We start from the raw sequence: 20930 nt of genomic DNA on the forward strand, positions 1-20930 counted from the left end.
GCCATCTTCTCCTCCACTTCTGGCTCTCTTGTGCCCAGTGCAGGAGGCTCCGGCTGCGCATGCATCTCCTGACTGCTCGGGCCGTGCCACACACCCGGACAAGACGGCAAGTACACCCCGGCCTCAGGGACAGCTCAGCTATACCACCAATGACAGTTAAGTGACATTATTGCCTCTTGCTCCCCTATGCCACCCCATGATCAGGCGCCCCCCATCCAGAGGGACCCCCAGCTACCACAGGCGCAGCCACCCCCTTTAGCTGCTGTGCCCTCACCTGGCTCACCACCAACCACTGAATTCCCCTGCTCTCATAACTCAGGGGCATGCCCCATCCTCAGCCTTGCCTCCTACACCAGGTTTACCTGCCAGTGCCCTCTTACCCCACCAGGATTTTGCACAAGTTAACTCCCTGAATGCCATAGGGCCGCAACCAACACTATCCTTAGCGCTGATGAAACCCCAGCCTGTCTCTCATACTCACCAATCATCCGCCTCACCTTCTTTATACTCACCAGTGGGGGGTTGGGCAAAACACTGTGCAGACATGGATTCAGATGCCTCTACACCTATTAACGATTCTTCTGAGGACGGCGAACCTCCATACTACTGGGGGGAAAGCCCCCCTGGACAAAAATAAATTATTTGGAAACCCACAAAAATGCCTTCCACGAGCGGGCTCACGTTCTGGATGCTTCTCATCTGATGACTCTCAACCTGCTGATACCCCTGCAGACCGTCATATGCCTGTTCCAGATTATGCTACTTGGGATCCCCAGGCTGCACGGCCTGTGACCACCCCACTACCTTCCACTGAGGCAGCTCTCCATGCCCTGAAAGATCACCCAGAACTCCAAGCCCTCCTAACCCTCATCCGGACTAAATCGGACATGGTGTCCCTGGCATCTGACCTCAAGAGAGCCTGGAAACAAGATCTACGCCCAGTACTCAAAGATGTTCACCACCTGCAAAAGAGAGTTGCTGACTTAGAACTCTTACATGAAACTGTGACGGCACAGGTGCTTCATCTCCAGATCTCTACAACTAACAACAGCGCCCAACAACTCGCAACTGTTGATCTTCTCGATGATATAGACAAGCAAAACAGAAGAAATAATATTCGTATCAAAGGCCTCTGAAAATTGGTTGCTCTGAATGACATCCTGGGGACTTTGCAGAGATTATTCAACAAAATTCTTCAACGTCTTCCTGACACTACCCTTGAACTTGACAGGGCTCACTGGGCTTTAAAAGCGAAGAACCATGACCCGAAGAAACCGCCTGATGTGATCTGCCGAGTACACCACTATGTTATTAAGGATGATATTATGCATAAAGTGCACACACTCCCAATCCTTACTTATAACGGGACACCTATCCAAATATACCCGGAATTATCCCTTCAGACACTGAGAATGCGAGCTGCACTGAAACCACTCCTCCAGCAATTGCAGATTTCCCAAATCCTCTATCGCTTGGGCTACCCCTTCTCCCTGATAGCGAGATACGAGACTACAATGGCAACTTTGCGCCATCCAAAAGACTTGCCTGCCTTCCTGGCAACCTTCAAGTTGCCTTCGACACCTTTACTTGCATGGGAGCAACTCTTCACCAACCAATTTTCACTACCACCCCCTTGAGACGGACGTGCTAGATCCTCGCAGATTCGCCCAGATGCAGATGCACCCGCCTCTCTGCCACAATGTCAGAAACAAAAAACCTGAGGTCTCTACAAATGGACTTATGTTTCTCACCATGATTGATTGACCCTTCTGGTCTATGAACCTGGTCCTATTTCCAATTCAGCTCCTTTTGGTTCTATGCACTCCCCCCCCCCCCCCCCCCGCTTACATAATATATTAGTCGCACTGCCCTTTGTCATATGACAGATCTATCGAACTGCCTTGTATCAACCTGCCTGTCTTCCCTAGTTACATACATAAGTTCCATATGGGTCCCGGCCCCTGGTTACTGTTATAAATATTGTAGTTTGGAATCTTTTCCTGGCCACTTGGCTTGTCTTCCATGTTACCCCCACTAGGATTGATATCGGACTGGTTCCGATATCCTTACTGGCCCTTAACCCCTTAAGGACTAGTGTTTTTCCGTTCTTGTGCTTTAGTTTTTTCCTCCTTACCTTTAAAAAATCATAACCCTTTCAATTTTGCACCTATAATTCCCTATTATGGCTTCTTTTTTGCACCACCAATTCTACATTGCAGTAACATTAGTAATTTTACCAAAAAATCCACGGCAAAACGGGAAAAAAATTAAATGTGCAGCAAAATTGAAGAAAAAATTCAATTATTTTACTTTTAGGGGCTTCCGTTTCTACGCAGTGTATTTTTCCGTAAAAATGACATCTTATCTTTATTCTGTTTGAAATGATACCCTACTTATATAGGTTTGATTTTGTCTTACCTCTAAAAAAAAATCATAACTAAACACACAAAAATTAGTATGTTTAAAATTGTAATTTCTGACCCCTACAACTTTTTATTTTTCCGCGTAGGGGCTGATTTGAGGGCAAATGTTTTGCATGTACGCCATTGACCGTGCAGTTTAATAAATGATATATTTTTGTAGTTCGGACATTTCCACATGCGGCGATACCACATACTGTATGTTTATTTTTATTTACACAATTTTTTTTTGAAAATGGGAAAAGGGGGGTGATTCTTACTTTTATTAGGGAAGGGGTTAATTCATCATTAGTAACTTTTTTTTTCCACTTTTTCTTCCACTTTTCTTTTGCTATGTTATTGTCCCCTCTATCATACCTGGGATTTCAAGTCCCTGCTCATATCCCAGACATGTACCACGTCAACTACCCCCCCCCCCCTCCATGTACCACGTCAGACATGTACCACGTCAACTACCCCCCCTCCAAACGATTAAATCGGACTTGGCTAGATGGGAGCGCAGGGACTAGTCCTCCCCGGGAAGGATTAAATGTACTCAAAATGAACGTGCTCCCACGCCTGCTATACCTCTTCTCCACTATTCCTGTGCATTTTCCTCCCTCCTTTTTCCGAGACCTCACTGCGCTCCTATCTGATTTTTTCTGGTCCCACAAACATCTGAGACTGGCAAGACATGTTTTATTCCGTACGAAACCAGATGGGGCCTTGCTCTGCCAGACTTTCTCTCCTATCATCTAGCATCGGTACTCACGTGAGTGCTTGATGGTTTCCATCATCGCTCAGTGAAACAATGGGTGCGCCTGGAGTCATCTTTCACGGGTTTTGACCCAAAAACTCTGCTATGGCTACCGACTCGTGCCTTGACTCGTGACTCGTACCTTAAAAGGTCCGCTCTCCCCCGAGTGGCCCCCTAACACCGGTCTTTGGTATCAAGGCCTTTGCCCCCGCTTACACTGGACCCTCTTTCCTTAGCTATGATAGAAATGATGGTTTATCCTTCCTCTTTCTCCTGTCTTCGACCTCCCTGAAACCTCTAGCAGAGATTGCCAGAGACGGGTTGCACCCCTCTGTTATGCACTTCCACTCACTGTCCGGTGAGTGCTCTCTATGGTCTCTTCTTCGACCAATATCGCAGCTACCTCTCTACTCTTCAGTTCAGGTTGGAAACATGAACTGGGTCGCTCATTGACTACCCAGGAGTGGGGGATGGCCGTGACCCTGTGCCACAGGACTTCCATCTCCTGCAAAGCACAAGAAACCAATTACAAGATTCTGTCCAGATGGTACATGGTCCTGGCCCTCCTATCCCAGATGTATCCTTCCCTCCGGGACGTGTGCTCGCAATGTGGCTCCCCTGGGGGCACCCTGTCCCATATTTTGGTACATTGCCTCAAATTAGACACCTTCTGGATGCAGGTTCTGGATGTGGTGCTCCGCTTGACATCAGTGAGCTTACCACAAGACCCTAATCCACTTCTTCTTAACATTTACTTAGGTTTCTTCTATTAGCGGCTAGGACAGTCATCCCCAGACTCTGGAAGTCTCCCACCCTTCCCACTCTTTCATCTTGACTTCAGGAAGTGACTCACCTCCATAGGATGGAGGAACTCATGGCGGATTCCTATAGGAAAATGATCAAACATGTAGCTCTCTGGCGCCCATGGACGGAATTCACCTCTTTGCCTGAGTTCAGGAACTTTCACTCTGCTTCCCCATCCTAAGTACTGCTCCTATCACATACACTCAGACATCCCCGTCAAACATGCGGCTCTTCCCATCTAGTCCCCTTTCTCTGCCTCTCTGCCTTGGTCTCGTTGGCTCGGAAGATGTACATGCCTCGCTAGATAAGCAGTTCCATTGAGGATTCCTCCTGCCTTCCTCTCCTTCCTCCCTTCTGACTACCCCTCTTATCCCTCTTTTTGCTGCCTTTCGTCTCCCTTCCCCTTTCTTTCCCATCGCCCTTTCCCCCTTTCTGAGGCCTCCCCCCTTTTCTTGGCTTTCTTCACTAGTTCATGATCTTTGCGTGCTATCTGAGGATTATGTAGTCCTAACTGTTGATGTTCATTGGTAAGAGCCACTAAGGCTCTAGTTTGCTTCCTCGTAGGATGCCTCACGTCCTTGTTCTTACTCCATGTGTTTTATTCATCTTTCAAATGTGCTTGTATTTGTATTTTCCTATTTTTGAAAACTTAATAAAACCTTTACTTAAAAAATATGAAAAAAGATTAGTATAAACATAAATACATACATATATAAATAAATAATTGCATGTATAGTTTGCATGATCCACTAAAATCTAAATAGTATTCTCCCCTAGAAGCATCGCCATGCACATATGACACCTGTTGGAGCCTGTCCAGTGGCACCTGGAGGCAGTATAGCTTTGTACTATGGATCAGTGTGGCTTCCATGCTCTTAGAGCTATTACTAACTATTTAACCTAACTTTGCTAAAATGTGAAGAGATCAGCATATCTGCTCCTATGACCAAAATGTATCTGAGGCCTCAGTTTATACCCGATTAGGGACTCCCACCTCTTTGGCAGCTGCACACACCATCCTGCACTATTCCTGGGGGAAGTCATTAACTATTCAGTAAACAAGACCATCCCCGAGTTATAAAAGCGGTTATGTGGGTATTAACAAACATTACAGATGTTGGGGAGAAGTGTGAGCTCCTGCACAGGATGCAATAACAGATGTTATTGGAAATGGGCAAGCTGTTTAAAGGATGAGTGTCATAGGGGAGACAGGGTGCCTAGGCTGCATATACAAATGTTAGTAGATATTATATTCTGGTATGATCTGGATCTTCTAATGAGTCAAAGGAGAGGTCTGGAAAAAATAGGATATACACAGATTTTTATTCACACTGAAGAAATTATCTATAACTTCACTTGGGTGAAGGGTGTCTTTCTGTCTTATAGGACTGAAATGCCAGAGCGAGAAGTATTGGCTAAGAAAGTTTCCATTTAACGCAAGCTGCAGATAAGTGGATCTATATAGGATAGACTTGGGATGTGACTGCAGACATAGTTGAAATTAGATTTTACAAAATGCTAATACAGCTGTAAGAGTCACAAAAAATCATGGTCTGAGTACCACTAAGTCTACTTATTACTTCTAAACCCTCAATGCCAATAAAACCTTCAACTGAACGCCTACCTGTTTGCAAGTGATGAGGGGCTGGACAATTCTGTTAGGCTAGGTTTCCACTTTTTATTTTTTTTGTTGTATCAAAAACGCCAATAAAAAATGCCCATTCTGCCGCATGTGTTTTTTTTGTGAAAAAACGCAGAGACCAGGTGTTAGCTGCAAGGCAATATTGAAATGCAAAATGCCATATCCACTTGCCGTTTTTCAGTTTGACGTTTTTTTTTAATCCTTTTGGCGTTTTCAGCTATTTTTGGCTCCTTGGCAGTTTTTAAATAACGATCTCTATTGCCAAGAAAAATGCCATGTGGGTTTTAACTTTGGCATTTTTGCAGGCGTTTTTTATTCTTTTTTGGACTTTAGCGATCCAAAAAAGCGATGGAGATACATTTTTTATTAAAATTTCGTAGGATATCATAAAAATAAAATAAAAAAAGAAACAGTAGTGATGGAAAAATTGTATTTAACTAAATTTATCTTTTTCATAACAAACGTTTTTATTAATTTTTAAACAGGGATCTTTTTTTGTGGGCGGGCAGGGGACTAAAAATGTGGCTGACAATAATAAAAATTTTGAAAGGGGCCATTTAAATGTAAAAATAATATATTTGTTTAATTTTGTTAAACTTTTTATTAATAATGTATTTTAATAATGTGTTGAATAAAGTGTGTGGGTGTGTTTTTCACTTTTTTTTCCTTAATTTTTTACATTTTTTAGGTAGTACTACTACTCCCAGCACGGAACACACTGTTCCATGATGGGATTAGTAGTACATTTACTAATTGACAGATTGCCCTGGGTGTCACTTCTGACAACCGTTGCGATCCTTCTGTATAATGTATAGATACTGGCGGGCAGGTGGCCGGCGCTATTCTATGGTCCCCTGCACTGCCGTATATATACACCTATTCATCTTTCCCGCAGAGAGCTGTGATTGGCCAGATGGTTTCAGCCAATCACAACTCTCTGTGGGAAATATGAATAGGTATATATAAGTCAGTGCAGGGGAACATAGAAGCCAGCCACATCTATATATTATACAGGAAGATCCCAGCGGGTGTCAGAAGTGACACCCGCTGTGATCTTTTTGTAACTGCAGGTACTACTGCTCCCAACATGAAGCACGCTCTGCTCCATGCTGGGAGCTGCAGTACCTGCATTAATAGACAGATCGCAACAGGGGTCAGAAGTAACACTGCCTATTAATGCAGGTAGTACAACTCCCAGCATGAAGCAGAGTGTGCGCCATGTTGGGAGCAGTAGTACCTGCAGTAAGGGACAGATTGCAGCAAGTGTCACTTCTGACACCTGTTGAGATCCTCCTAATGTGAATTCCGGGACTCAGCGGTGCTCACAGCTACAGAGCTGGGAGAACAGCTGATGCTGAGCTGTAGATATACGTCTTATATCTTCTGCTCAGCAAGAACTTATAGTGAGCCTGCAATGTGTAAACAGTATACACATTGCTGGCTCCCTTAACCCCTTCCTGAGCTGTGCGCTATGCGCCAGCCCAGCAAGGAAAGCATTAACTTACACTGCTGGACAGTGTAGGTTAACCCTTTGGGCGGTATACAGAATATACAGCTATCTATTGATAGTGTACACAGAAGGGGAGATCCCCTTACCTCCCTCGCTCCCTGTTTGTAGCTCCGCCCCTAGTGATGATGTCATTAGGGGGTGGAGCTACAGACTGGAGGCAGAGTGGTAAGTATGAGGCTCTGTTCACATTGTACGTTTTGTAGAATGTGAATAGACCCTTCTGCCAGTGTCTTCCCAGACAGGGAGACTCCAGTTGTTGCTAAACTACAACTCCCAGCATGCCCAGACAGCCAAACGCTAGTTTTGGTTTAGCCAAACAACTACACGTCAAACATTTAAGCGCCGTATGTAGGTCCCAGGGGTACCAATATATAACCAAAACACAAAGAGACCCACGATACTAATAATATTTCAAAAAGGTATGACAATCTTTATTAGACAAAATAGACAAACAATTAAAATAATTAAAAAGGGAGAGGATAACTTTAGGCCTAAATGCCTAAAGTTATCCTCTGCCTTTTTAATTATTTTAATTGTTTGTCTATTTTGTCTAATAAAGATTGTCATACCTTTTTGAAATATTATTAGTATCGTGGGTCTCTTTGTATTTTGGATATATGTGAGTTGAAGTTTTGCAACATCTGGAGGGCCACCAGTTTGAGACCCTTGCTTTACATAAAGGGGGCACGTATGCCGAATGCACACCCTCTGACTGTATAATCCCACCCATCATCTGATATTTATTTGTATTTTTCATTTTATAAATTTTATTTATTTAATGATAATGCAATATAATTTTTTTGATTGGTCACAGGTTTTCTTTAATTGTTGACTTGTGTTGTACTTTAACCCCTTAAGGACGCAGGACATAAATGTACGTCCTGGTGAGGTGGTACTTAACGCACCAGGACGTACATTTACGTCCTAAGCATAACCGCGGGCATCGGAGCGATGCCCGTGTCATGCGCGGCTGATCCCGGCTGCTGATCGCAGCCAGGGACCTGCCGGCAATGGCCGACGCCCGCGATCTCGCGGGCGTCCGCCATTAACCCCTCAGGTGCCGGGATCAATACAGATCCCGGCATCTGCGGGAGTTCGCGATTTAAATGAACGATCGGATCGCCCGCAGCGCTGCTGCGGGGATCCGATCATTCATAACGCCGCACGGAGGTCCCCTCTCCTTCCTCCGTGCGGCTCCCGGCGTCTCCTGCTCTGGTCTGTGATCGAGCAGACCAGAGCAGGAGATGACCGATAATACTGATCTGTTCTATGTCCTATGCATAGAACAGATCAGTATTAGCAATCATGGTATTGCTATGAATAGTCCCCTATGGGGACTATTCAAGTGTAAAAAAAAATGTAAAAAAATGTAAAAGTAAAAGTAAAAAAAAAAGTGAAAAATCCCCTCCCCCAATAAAAAAGTAAAACGTCCGTTTTTTCCTATTTTACCCCCAAAAAGCGTAAAAAACATTTTTTATAGACATATTTGGTATCTCCGCATGCGTAAATGTCCGAACTATTAAAATAAAATGTTAATGATCCCGTACGGTGAACCGCGTGAACGAAAAAAAATTTAAAAAAGTCCAAAATTCCTACTTTTTTAATACATTTTATTAAAAAAAAAATTATAAAAAGTGTATTAAAAGTTTTTTATATGCAAATGTGGTATCAAAAAAAAGTACAGATCATGGCGCAAAAAATTAGCCCCCATACCGCCACTTATACGGAAAAATAAAAAAGTTAGAGGTCATCAAAATAAAGGGATTATAAACGTACTAATTTGGTTAAAAAGTTTGTGATTTTTTTTAAGCGCAACAATAATATAAAAGTATATAATAATGGGTATCATTTTAATCGTATTGACCCTCAGAATAAGGAACACATGTCATTTTTACCATAAATTGTACGGTGTGAAAACAAAACCTTCCAAAATTAGCAAAATTGCGTTTTTCGTTTTAATTTCCCCACAAAAATAGTGTTTTTTGGTTGCGCCATACATTTTATGATATAATGAGTGATGTCATTACAAAGGACAACTGGTCGCGCAAAAAATAAGCCCTCATACTAGTCTGTGGATGAAAATATAAAAGAGTTATGATTTTTAGAAGGCGAGGAGGAAAAAATGAAAACATAAAAATTAAATTGTCTGAGTCCTTAAGGCCAAAATGGGCTGAGTCCTTAAGGGGTTAAGGGTTCTGACTGGCACACATGTGCTGGTCCATGGCGCAGTTATATGTATAAACTCACCATAGTACTGCATATATTTCATGCACAGCCTTCTCGGTCTCTATAACCCTCCTTTGTTTCATCATTTAAAAATTTGTGGAAAAATGGCTGAAAAAAAACACAGAAAAACTACAAAAAGGCTGCAGAAGGCAATGACAACTTTTTTGGTGAATTTTCTGGAATTTTTTAAGTCTTAAAAAACACCAGAAATAAGTTGGGTGGAAACAGCCTTGAACAGCTCAATAATTAAAATCCAGTAAATTAAAACGCTCACATTCTTGAATCCTCTGTAGAGAATCTGCAGCTCCTTCTTTGTGAACTTTGTCTGTGCTTCAAGCAACTCAAGAGCCTCGGGGCGATGCCGAACTGTGGCCATTTCCAATTCATCTTCAACATTGTCTGAAGAAGAATAAAAAATTGAAAAGTTAAAAGAGAATTCATTTGAATAGGCTTCAAATCTCAGTCAGAGGAAGAGCCCAAAAGAACTGAGCATGCCATTTCCCATACGGTTTGCCGCAATGGTTGCCCTTATCTATGACCATATAACATATGATCTTGCCCTTCATTTGTTCAATGTCTAATTGTTCTTCCCATTATTAAATTACATTGTTATATTCCAAATCTTTCATGTGTAAGTCATAGGCAATTACCGTATATACTCGAGTATAAGCCGACCCAAGTATAAGCCGAGACCCCTAATTTCAACCCAAAATCCCAGGAAAAGTTATTGACTCGAGTATAAGCCTAGGGTGGGAAATACATCATCCCCCCCTGTCATCATCCAGACCCGTCATTAACATCCTCATCATCATCACCGCCTGTCATCATCCAGACCCTCATCATCATCACCTGTCATCATCCCACACATCCCCCCTTCATCATCCCCTTGTCATCATCCCACACATCCCCCCTTCATCATCCCCTTGTCATCATCCCACACATCCCCCCTTCATCATCCCCTTGTCATCATCCCACACATCCCCCCTTCATCATCCCCTTGTCATCATCCCCACCCCCCTTCATCATCCCCTTGTAATCATCCCACACACCCCCTTCATCATCCCACCCCCCCTTCATCATCCTCTTGTCATCATCCCACACCCCCCCCCTTCATCATCCTCTTCTCATCATCCGCCCTCAGTGGTCTTCAACCTGCGGACCTCCAGAGGTTTCAAAACTACAACTCCCAGCAAGCCCGGGCAGCCATCGGCTGTCCGGGCTTGCTGGGAGTTGTAGTTTTGAAACCTCCGGAGGTCCGCAGGTTGAAGACCACTGCGGCCCTAGACATCATCCAGCCCCCTCTCACCCCCTTTAGTTCTGTACAGTACTCACCTCCGCTCGGCGCTGGTCCGGTCCTGCAGGGCTGTCCGGAGAGGAGGTGGTCCGGTGGGATAGTGGTTCCGGGCTGCTATCTTCACCGGGGGCGCCTCTTCTCTGCGCTTCCGGCCCGGAATAGAGGCGTTGCCTTGACAATGACGCAGAAGTACGTTGGCAATGAACGCACCTCTGCGTCGTTGTCAAGGCAACGTGACTATTCTGAGGCCGGCCCGAAGCGCTTAGAAGAGGCCTCCCCGGTGAAGATAGCAGCCCGGAACCACTATCCCACCGGACCACCTCCTCTCCGGACAGCCCTGCAGCACCGGACCAGCGCCGAGCGGAGGTGAGTACTGTACAGAACTAAAGGGGGTGAGAGGGGGCTGGATGATGTCGAAGGCCGCAGTGGTCTTCAACCTGCGGACCTCCGGAGGTTTCAAAACTACAACTCCCAGCAAGCCCGGACAGCCGATGGCTGCCCGGGCTTGCTGGGAGTTGTAGTTTTGAAACCTCTGGAGGTCCGCAGGTTGAAGACCACTGCGGGTGGAGAGTTCACTCGAGTATAAGCCGAGGGGGGTGTTTTCAGCACGAAAAATCGTGCTGAAAAACTCGGCTTATACTCGAGTATATACGGTATATAATTAATATATTTTGCATTGGTAAATGAATACATCCAAAGATCTTCCAAAAAAAAATTACTGTTCTCATGACTAAGCTGCATTCACACATTTTGATAAGTATTTTCAGTCAATACCAAGCGTGGATTTGAAACACACAAAAAATGCTCTAAATCTTTCCTTACCTATAAGTTAATTGCAACATGTACAAAGCAGTATCTAGTCCCCTCTTAGCCAATTATTGCTTAGAGTAATCCTGCTCCACTCCTATTCCCAGGATAGGGAATGCAAACCCCAATATTCCACTTAGTTCTGGCTAGACCTTAATACAGTGAGCACCCATGCTTTGCAGCTGCAGTGGACATTAGACGTGGCTTAATTACATACACCTTTTACCTAGAGAGGCCACAACATTCCTAGTCCCATGTTACCCAAGTTTAGTGCCTATCATGTAGTGAAAGTGGAAAGAAAAGGTAGCACTGAGTGGAAACAAATTGATGACCTCATTGCAATAAATAACTAGGTGTGTTATCCTAAGGACCACACATAGTTAGTGACAGACAATGTCTGGGAATCACCTTCTAAATATACCAGTCGTGTCACAGCAACACCTATGTAGTAAATTAAATGGGATCCCTACACACTGCCCTAAAGTGAATGAAAAGGAATCCCTACACACTGCCCTAAAGTGAATGAAAAGGAATCCTTATACTCTGCCCGAAAGTGTATTTCAAGAGAATGTGCAATTCATTCTGTACTGATTTAAAAGCATTAGCACTGTATTGAACTGCCCAGGAAGAAAGTAAAGTTTTAGAAAACCTTTTGAAGTCCCCCCCAGGGCCTTGCGTATGAATTAAAGCTTTATTGAAATTATTGTTTGTGGCAATCTTCATAGTAATACAGGCTTGCACCAATCTAACCAGGTAACACTACAACCCTTATCATATATCTATACTTATGACAATATACACAACCCTAGTTCTGGTGTCATGAACTTGACATATTACAACCATTTTACAAAATCCTATTAGATTACCACACAAGCCTCATAGCAACTTAATATAACCAAGCTAAAAAATGTTGGTAATAGGATGTAAGTTGAAGCTGCTCTACCCTAATATAAAATCTGTAGCAGGTTCTCACTGTAGCAGATCATTTACAATACAACAAACTTCATATGTGACAGAGGGGGCTTTTAAACCCCCTCAGGCACCATGGCCCTACTGTAAGTGCCTTAGGGCTGACCACCAAAAGCTACACACCAAGAGTAAAAATCACATTGGATTTAAGCAACGTATCGAATAGTAAATTTGCTGCTCTAGACAACACTTTTATCCTAATTCTTCCTAGGATAAGTCTTGAGGCCCCAAAAGAGAAATAAATGGCCCAACAATGGTCAGTAAGGTTGGATCCAATTACCGGCTACATACATGTTTGTCAATGTAATGCAGGAGCAAATCTACATTTATTAATATATTTTCTTATGGTGTCACAGAGGTAAAAAGTATTAGATGTCACCTAAGATAATACTGCTTAGTCTCACACGATGTGTACATGTCTCTTCCTGAAGTCAGATGGAATTATGGCTGGATTTGCTCTACCAAAATAATGACACAATACCTGACTCTATTAGAAGCCACAAGCCTGTAGATTGATTCTCCTAAATCCCAAATACTTGTGATTCTGCATGATATGCTCTGTCTCTCAGCTGTACAGAGCCTTAACTTGTGTTTGGGACACTATAATTCTGCATATTTTTTATATTTCCACTGATGCTTAGACCAAAACGTTGGGACAAAAATAAATATTGTATCATGCAATAGCACTGCAGCCACCTATCCAAGCTCCTTCAACTGTACCTATTCCAATATAGTTGTCTGGTTTAAGAACCATTTAAAAAAGTCTATTAGGAAGACTTGTCAAAAGTTTTGATGGGTTCAGGTCACACAGTGTACAGTTCCCCACGATCATTCGAAGTGCTTGGCTGTAGATTACAGTACGTCTCCTGCAACAGGATGGAGATCACATTAAGCCAGGGGTCAACGCGCCCAGCCGCTCGCTTCTCCCCGCTCTTTCTAATTATAGGTGGGATTTGGAAACCCAGACTACGACTGATCAAAACTTTTGTCAAGTCTGTATGACAAGTCAAAAGTTCTTGCAATTGACAAGGAGGCAATAATAGAGGGGGGTCCCCTTTTTTAGGAACCACAATGGTTAGCTGTTAGCAACAAAATGAAATTCCTTTAAAGAATGTAAACTGTTTTAGATTATCCTAATATTATAGCCATTGTGTCATTCATTAACCCTTTTATGACCAGAGGTGTTGTGGGTCTTCAGGACCAAAGCAAATGTGTTTTTTTTACTGTGTGGGCATATGATAGTGTTCCATGCTTTTCCTATATACAGTTGACTGATAACAGTAACACCACATTATATTGATATTTTGCTATTTTCAATGAGAGGTGGTACCACTCACATTTTTTTTGAACTTGGACATCACATTATATCCCTGTAAAGAAAGGTATGGAGATACTCAGATGGCATCATCTCTGAGAGCCTTCAGGCCCGCTCTACCAGGGAAACTCCTGTGATATCATTACCAACATCTCAAGCTTCCCTAGCACCACATAAATGTAATGGAAGCAGTACCTCTGCTTTTTGGAGCACAGTAGATCTTTTGTAGTGATTATATTGGTCCACTGTCACAGTACAGGATCAGACTGTCGGTGTGACAGCCCGATCTGATGGCACAGTGTGCTGGAACATGTAAATTGACATAAAGGTGGTAGGCAAAAGGATCAGCTCTACAGCCAGTTACCTTACATGGAACAGTTGTCATTTGGGCATAGGAAATGGAAAAAAAAAGTGTCCACTCCTTGCTCACATTGTACACTGAGGCTCTCATATGTTGGTTTTTATACTATTTTATAGCATCAGGTGCAAGCACTGTTTTTATTTTGTTGCTGTTCCCCAAAAGCAACCCCCCCCTCCCTCAGCCAAATTGAAAAATCCTAATATTTAGGGAACAAAAAGGCAAGCTAGACAAACGGGGAGGGTAGTACAATGCAAGTATAGTGACCAGGTGACCAAAATACAGAGATCTGATGATGATTGTAGCTTTCATGACTTTGGTTTAAGACATTTATTGACACTGCCATGCTCTTTGCTGAGGGAAGCACAAAAGTGGGTTTAGGATAACTGGACCGCTTTTAGCCAATAGTTTAGCGCATCATTTTGAAGTAGAGTAAATTAACCTATCCCCATGCTATACATCTCTTATAGGGGTTTGTCTACAATTTACAAGTTAGCCTCTATCTTCAGAATAGATGATAACTATCTGAGTGGGGGGGGGGGGGGGGTTCCGATTGCTGGAAACAAAGTCTCCCATGAGAATGGAGCTGTGGTTGCATGTGCGTACTGCTGCTCCAATCATACGTAAGGTGCAAAAGATAGGCGAATGCTACTCTCTGTTACCCATTATAAACATCACGAGGTTCCCATAGTCAGGGCTGCCATCAGAGATTTTGGGGTCCCTTACACAGCTCAAAGGCTAGTCCCCCGACCTCTTGTAGCCACCCCCAGGGCACGACTACTATCTTCCCTATCATCCATAAAAAAAATGTTTTCAACACAGGGCAAGAAAAACAAGAGCCCGTGAGTTCAATGAGGAAGGAAGGAAATATCACCTTACATATTACCATCATACTGTTACTGATCAAATCCTGTATACTACAGAGCTTAAAGGGGTACTCCCCTACCTTAGCCCCTATGCACAGGATATATATAATAGTGTCCCGCAATCGCAATGCCTGTTATATACTGCCCGTGGTTTTGGCAGTATAAAACTGATTACAGGTTCCCTTTAACTGTAAGTAACTATATTAAAATATACTTAATTAAAAGACAATAAACAACTTAAATTGCAAAAAAAAAAGGGGGGAAACAAAATGCCCCTCCCTAACACAGTAATAACAGCAAATCTTCACTCTCAAGACACACCCCCCCCTTATAACAGGTCTCCCTTCTCCAGCCCCCACCCCATTTATAACAGACAGCTCGGGTCTCTTACTGGAGTACGAGCTGTACCCCCCCTGACAGCGGCCCTGCCCATAGTTGGAACACCTGCGTTCAGATAGTTATCTTCTATAAGTGATAACTACTATTCGGGGGTAATCCACTTTAAATAAGAAAGCATAGTGCTGTGACAGATCCCCTTTAAGAGAAAATACACATTCATGAGCAGATGTAGCTTATCTTTTGGGCAGAAAAGTGCTTTAATAATGTATACCAGCAAAGATCAACCAGAACTTTAAATGACTTTGTTTAATGACTAAGAAATGTCAGTGATGTCCCTTATAAATAGATGTAAATTAAACTGGTTATGTATGAGCAACCTGATAAACTGTGATTAAAAGCCTTCTATCATTAAACATTTTATTATCTCCATGCTAGCATAAGAATTTCATCCATTAAATCATACTATTAGGCTATGTTCCTTCCAATTCACAGCTGAAAACCCCACAAAAATTAACATATTTTTATCATCGAATTCTGATGATTCCAAATGACAAACATCTTTCAATGTTTAATTTAATGGCCATAATTATTTGTGTGGTCACATGACATTTTTTTTTATTTCTAATCAATAGGAAAATATAAAATACAATGGATAGTTAAATAACCTTAATTAACCATAATGTTATTCCACAGCTCCTCATGACATCACGCCACGCCCCCTCCATTCATGTCTATGGGGGAGGCGTGATGGCATGAATAAAGGGGGCGTGGTGTTACGTCACAAGAAAAGAAATTCAAAAAGAAAAGAATTTCCTGTGAGGCATAGAGCAGCTAATGAGTACTGGAAGGATTAAGATTTTTAAATAGAAGCAATTTACAAATCTGTTTACAAAGTTTTTTGGGCGTACTCAATCCGTGGTTTGTCCGAGAATTCCAGTGCAATGTAGACCCTTAATGGTTACATCCAAATGTGCAAAAATGCTTAAAATTACAAATAAAATAGTGCTTGTTCTCAAGAACTGTGAATAGGGGAACTGTATGTGTAGAGGAAATGGGGGAGGGGATGGTAAAATATTCAGCCTTAAATACCCAAAAGCACACTTATGCAGAGTTATAAAAATAAATATAAAGTTATAACTGAGGAAGGGTTGAGACAACCCGAAACGTGTCTGATGAGCATTGGAACGATCATACAAGTCATTACTAGTACAAAAACTTTCAACTGGACAACTGTACTGAAGCTTGCCAGCTTCCATCGCTGAATATACATTGCATGAATACCGCATCATTGGAGCGCGCTCCCCCATGAGGACTCATAAGATTCTACGCAGCATACACTGCTGGTCTACACGGCTTGTCTGTCCACAGGCAGACTTCACCGCACCAGGCTGCGAACATCTACAGGCTGCAGAGGATCCCCCTTTCCCCTCCTGGTGATCATCGTGAAGTCGGGTGAGTGGATTAGTTTACTATTTTTGCCGACTTCCGTGTCGCGCCATATAACTTTGCAGGACGAACGTCCCTCATTGGGCGCAGCATACAGAGGCTACAGCGCTTCTATATTTTAACGCTACATAACTTTGATAAGACAAACATTTCCCAGTGGGTGCGGTATTCAGAGGCTCCAGCGCTTCCTGTTTTATATCTTTGCCGACCGCTGTGCCACCCCACACTAACTGTACAGGACAAACGTCCCTCAGTGGGCGCGGTATCAATAGGTTCCAATGCTTCTGTAAATGCTTTCAACATTCCTACACCTGTCTATGAATCTTTATGACTATGATCGCATATGTTTACATGTGATTATGTTTTGCGCTTGATTACTCATTTAACCCTTTTCTAACTACACCAGAGTGGATAGCCGGCATCCCTTTCTGGATATTTTAAATGTATTTTTATAACTCTGCCTAAGTGTGCTTTTGGGTATTTTAGGCTAATCTTTTACCATCCCCTCCCCCATTTCCTCTACACATACAGTTCCCCTATTCACAGTCCTTGAGAACCAGCACAATTTTATTCATTAATTTACAAATCTGTTTCACTTTCTGGAACCAGTTGATTTAAAAAAAAATGTCACCGTAGTACCTCTTTAAGCGTGGCCGAACATTCCACAGACAACCATTATTAACCTCCCTGATAGCATTCCAAAGCATGTAAGTATGTCTGTTTCATACTTAATACTGAATAAATACTGTACATGGACTGAAGTGGGGTTGCTGTCTGGAGCGCATCAGCGTTAACAGTATAGACATAAATATTTTAAGTAACTTAGTTTCCTGTACTGTTGTCCGATTCCGTATACACTGTATGGCGGATGGCGCTGCTGAATCACATCGTGTTTAATGAACCAGGTGGTGTTTACGTGTCAGCAGACAGAGGTGACATTTTGTAACAGAGATAAAGTATTAAATTCTCAGACTAAAGCTCATTAATTTATGTCTCGTGTCATTACAATGAATGACCTAAAAACCTTTTGTTCTACTTAAAGTTTAATGCTTGTTCTAGTGTCAGTCATGTAGTTCTGCAGTCAATTTTGAATTTACTTGTAAATCATGTAAAAAAAAACTTCTACAGAAGTGACACAAATACATTGTCAATTTTTCATAGTACTAATGTCTCTTAGTGGAAAATGTATTCCTTAGGGAATAAGATTCCAGTGGGCTATCCGTAATAACAAACCATTTTTTAAAAAATATAATAAAAATTAAAATTAGAATAAAATATTACAATATAAAATGATAATAAAATTCTTCTAGTACAATATTGGAAACATTTGCAGAACTATGTTAAAGAGATACTTCAAGGAACTTAACCCATAGCCCATCATTTCCCTCTCACAACCTATTTGTTTGTAGTGAGGTCGCGAACATAACATTTTCGGTTTGCGAACGTGAACTTCCGCAAATGTTGGCGAACCGGGCGAACTGCCATTGAGTTCAATGGGCAGGCGAATTTTAAAACCCACAGGGACTTTCTGGCCACAATAGTGATTTAAAAGTTGTTTCAAGGGGACTAACACCTGGACTGTGGCGTGCTGGAGGGGGATCCATGGCAAAACTCCCATGGAAAATTACATAGTTGCTGCACAGTGTGGTTTTCATCCATAAAGGGCATAAATCACCTATTATTCCTAAATTCTTTGGAATAACGTGCTTTAGCCCCCTTTAGGCAGCACATAGAGCCCCCTTTAGGCATCACATAGTTAGATCCCCCCTTTGGGCAGCACATAGATTCCCCCATATTAGGCAGCACATAGATTCCCCTATATTAGGCAGCACATAGTTAGAGCCCACCTTTAGGCAGCACATAGGTAGAGCCTCCCTTTTGGCAGCACATAGTTAGATCCCCCCTTTAGGTATCACACAGTTAGATCCCCCTTTAGGCAGCACATAGATTCCCCCATGTTAGGCAGCACATAGTTAGAGCCCTCTTTAGGCAGCACATAGAGCCCCCCTTTAGGCAGCACATAGATTCCCCCATATTAAGCAGCACATAGTTAGAGCCCCCCTTTAGGCAGCACATAGAGCTTCCTTTAGGGAGCACATATTTAGATCCCCCCTTTAGACAGCACATAGATTCCCCCATATTAGGCAGCACATAGTTAGAGACCCCCTTTAGGCAACACTGGTTTTATTTCACAGCCAAAAAAGGTATTTTATTTTTTATTTGAACAACTGTCACACCAAATGTGATTTGAACTAGTGTGAAAATGAGCAAGCGGAGTTCCCCTTTTAAGCAGAGGTCCCCAACCAGGGTGCCTCCAGCAGTTGCAAGACACATGGACTGAACTTATAGCCCTTTTAATACTGTAGTTAGTTGGTTGAAGAAAATTAAGTTTTACACCGGAGTACCCCTTTTAACCAGCGGTTCCCTCCCAACCAAGGTGCCTCCAGCTGTTGCAAGACACACAGACTGATATTTGAGCCCTAAAAAGGGCTTTTTTTGGGTGCTGTCCTTAAAGCAGATGTTAGACTAGTGCTTTAGGAGTAAAGTGGACCCTGAATACACCACCTAGCAGCAACCTAGCTATCGCTTTCCCTATTACAGCAGGAGCAGCTTTTCTGTCCCACCACTTTCTAAGCCTGCAGCATGCCGAATGAAGGTAAAATGGCGTCCGTGCAGGAGGTAGAAGGGTCTGGAAGGGAGGGACTGCTGCTGATTGGCTGTAATGTGTCTGCTGACTCTGACACACAGGGTAAAAGTTTACCGCAATGTTAAAGTATAGGGGGCGATTCGAACTTCACATATGTTCGGCAATGCGAACGCGAACATGCTAAGTTCGCCGGGAACTGTTCGCCGGTGAACAATTCGTGACATCTCTATTTATTTGTCTAAATATCATTCAGTAGCTATATAGAGTAGTTTCCCTCTTTCAGCTGTCATTTACATGCAGGGAGTGAAAGAAAGACGTTATCTGATCCTGCTTGTCTTATTGCAAATCCCTGAATGAGACTAGCCCCCATCCTCCTGGAAGACAAACACCATGTGATTTCTGGCTTCACAGCCACACCTCCCCTCCCTCTCTTTGTGTGAGGATTTTGCTGGCAGAGAAGTCTTCTCAGCACCTAATGATGCTCTTTTCCTGCTGTAGAGCAGAGCATGATTGTTACGCCGAGCGCTCCGGTTCCCTGCACCTCCCCGGAGAGCTCGCGGCGTTCCTCTCTCTGCAGCGCCCGGTCAGACCCGCTGACCGGGAGCGCTGCACTGACACTGCCGGCGGGGATGCGATTCGCATAGCGGGACGCGCCCGCTCGCGAATCGCATCCCAAGTCACTCACCTGTCCCGGTCCCCGGCTGTCACGTCCTGGCGCACGCGGCTCCGCTCCTTAGGGCGCGCTCGCGCCAGCCCTCTAAGATTTAAAGGGCCAGTGCACCAATGATTGGTGCCTGGTCCAATCAGTCTGATTACTTCCACCTTTGCACTTCACTATATAACCTCACTTCCCCTTCCCTTCCTGGCCAGATCTTGTTGCCCTTGTGCCTTGTGAAAGCGTTTACAGTGTTTGCCTTTCCAGTGTTCCTGACCTCTTGCTATCCCCATTGACTACGAATCTTGCCACCTGCCCTGACCTTCTGCTACGTCTGACCTTACCTCTGTCTAGTCCTTCTGTCCCACGCCTTCTCAGCAGTAAGCGAGGTTGAGCCGTTGCCGGTGGATACGACCTGGTTGCTACCGCCGCAGCAAGACCATCCCGCTTTGCGGCGGGCTCTGGTGAATACCAGTAGCAACCTAGAACCGGTCCACCGACACGGTCCACGCCAATCCCTCGCTGACACAGAGGATCCACATCCAGCCTGCCGAATCCTAACAATGATTTATTGCTGGGGGGGGGGGGGGAGGGTAGTTTGTAAGGGCTCTGCTTTTGTGTCAAAATATAATCCATGTTGTCTCACAACTTGAATTACCTGGTGGACCTCTTAGACTACATTTTATTACATTTTATATTAACCACTTTGAGACCACGGGTGTACCTGTACGCCCGTGGGAATTTTGGTCCTTGGTGTGCGCCGGACGGGGACCGGACCGGAATGCATGCTGAAATCATTCAGCAGGCATCCCGTGACAATGCCCAGGGGGGTCCTGAGACCACACATCGCCAGTGAATTCACCCCATGACCCAGTAAATAAGGGGGATTGGGGTTG

At 43.4% G+C, this 20930-nt stretch overlaps 1 protein-coding gene across 5 annotated transcripts in view; it reads right to left on the reverse strand.

Annotated features, from left to right (window-relative positions):
- KCNIP4 (potassium voltage-gated channel interacting protein 4) overlaps positions 1–20930 on the reverse strand; it is a 686042-nt gene that overhangs the window by 97744 nt on the left and 567368 nt on the right. For all 5 annotated transcript variants that reach the window (XM_056555518.1, XM_056555509.1, XM_056555501.1 and 2 more), the window contains exon 2: positions 9613–9737. In XM_056555518.1, the coding sequence (XP_056411493.1) occupies positions 9613–9737 (125 nt within the window). The remainder of the gene's footprint in view (positions 1–9612; positions 9738–20930) is intronic.

This window comes from Hyla sarda, chromosome 1 (assembly GCF_029499605.1).
Source record: "Hyla sarda isolate aHylSar1 chromosome 1, aHylSar1.hap1, whole genome shotgun sequence".
In the NCBI taxonomy this organism is placed as follows: Eukaryota; Metazoa; Chordata; class Amphibia; order Anura; family Hylidae; genus Hyla; species Hyla sarda.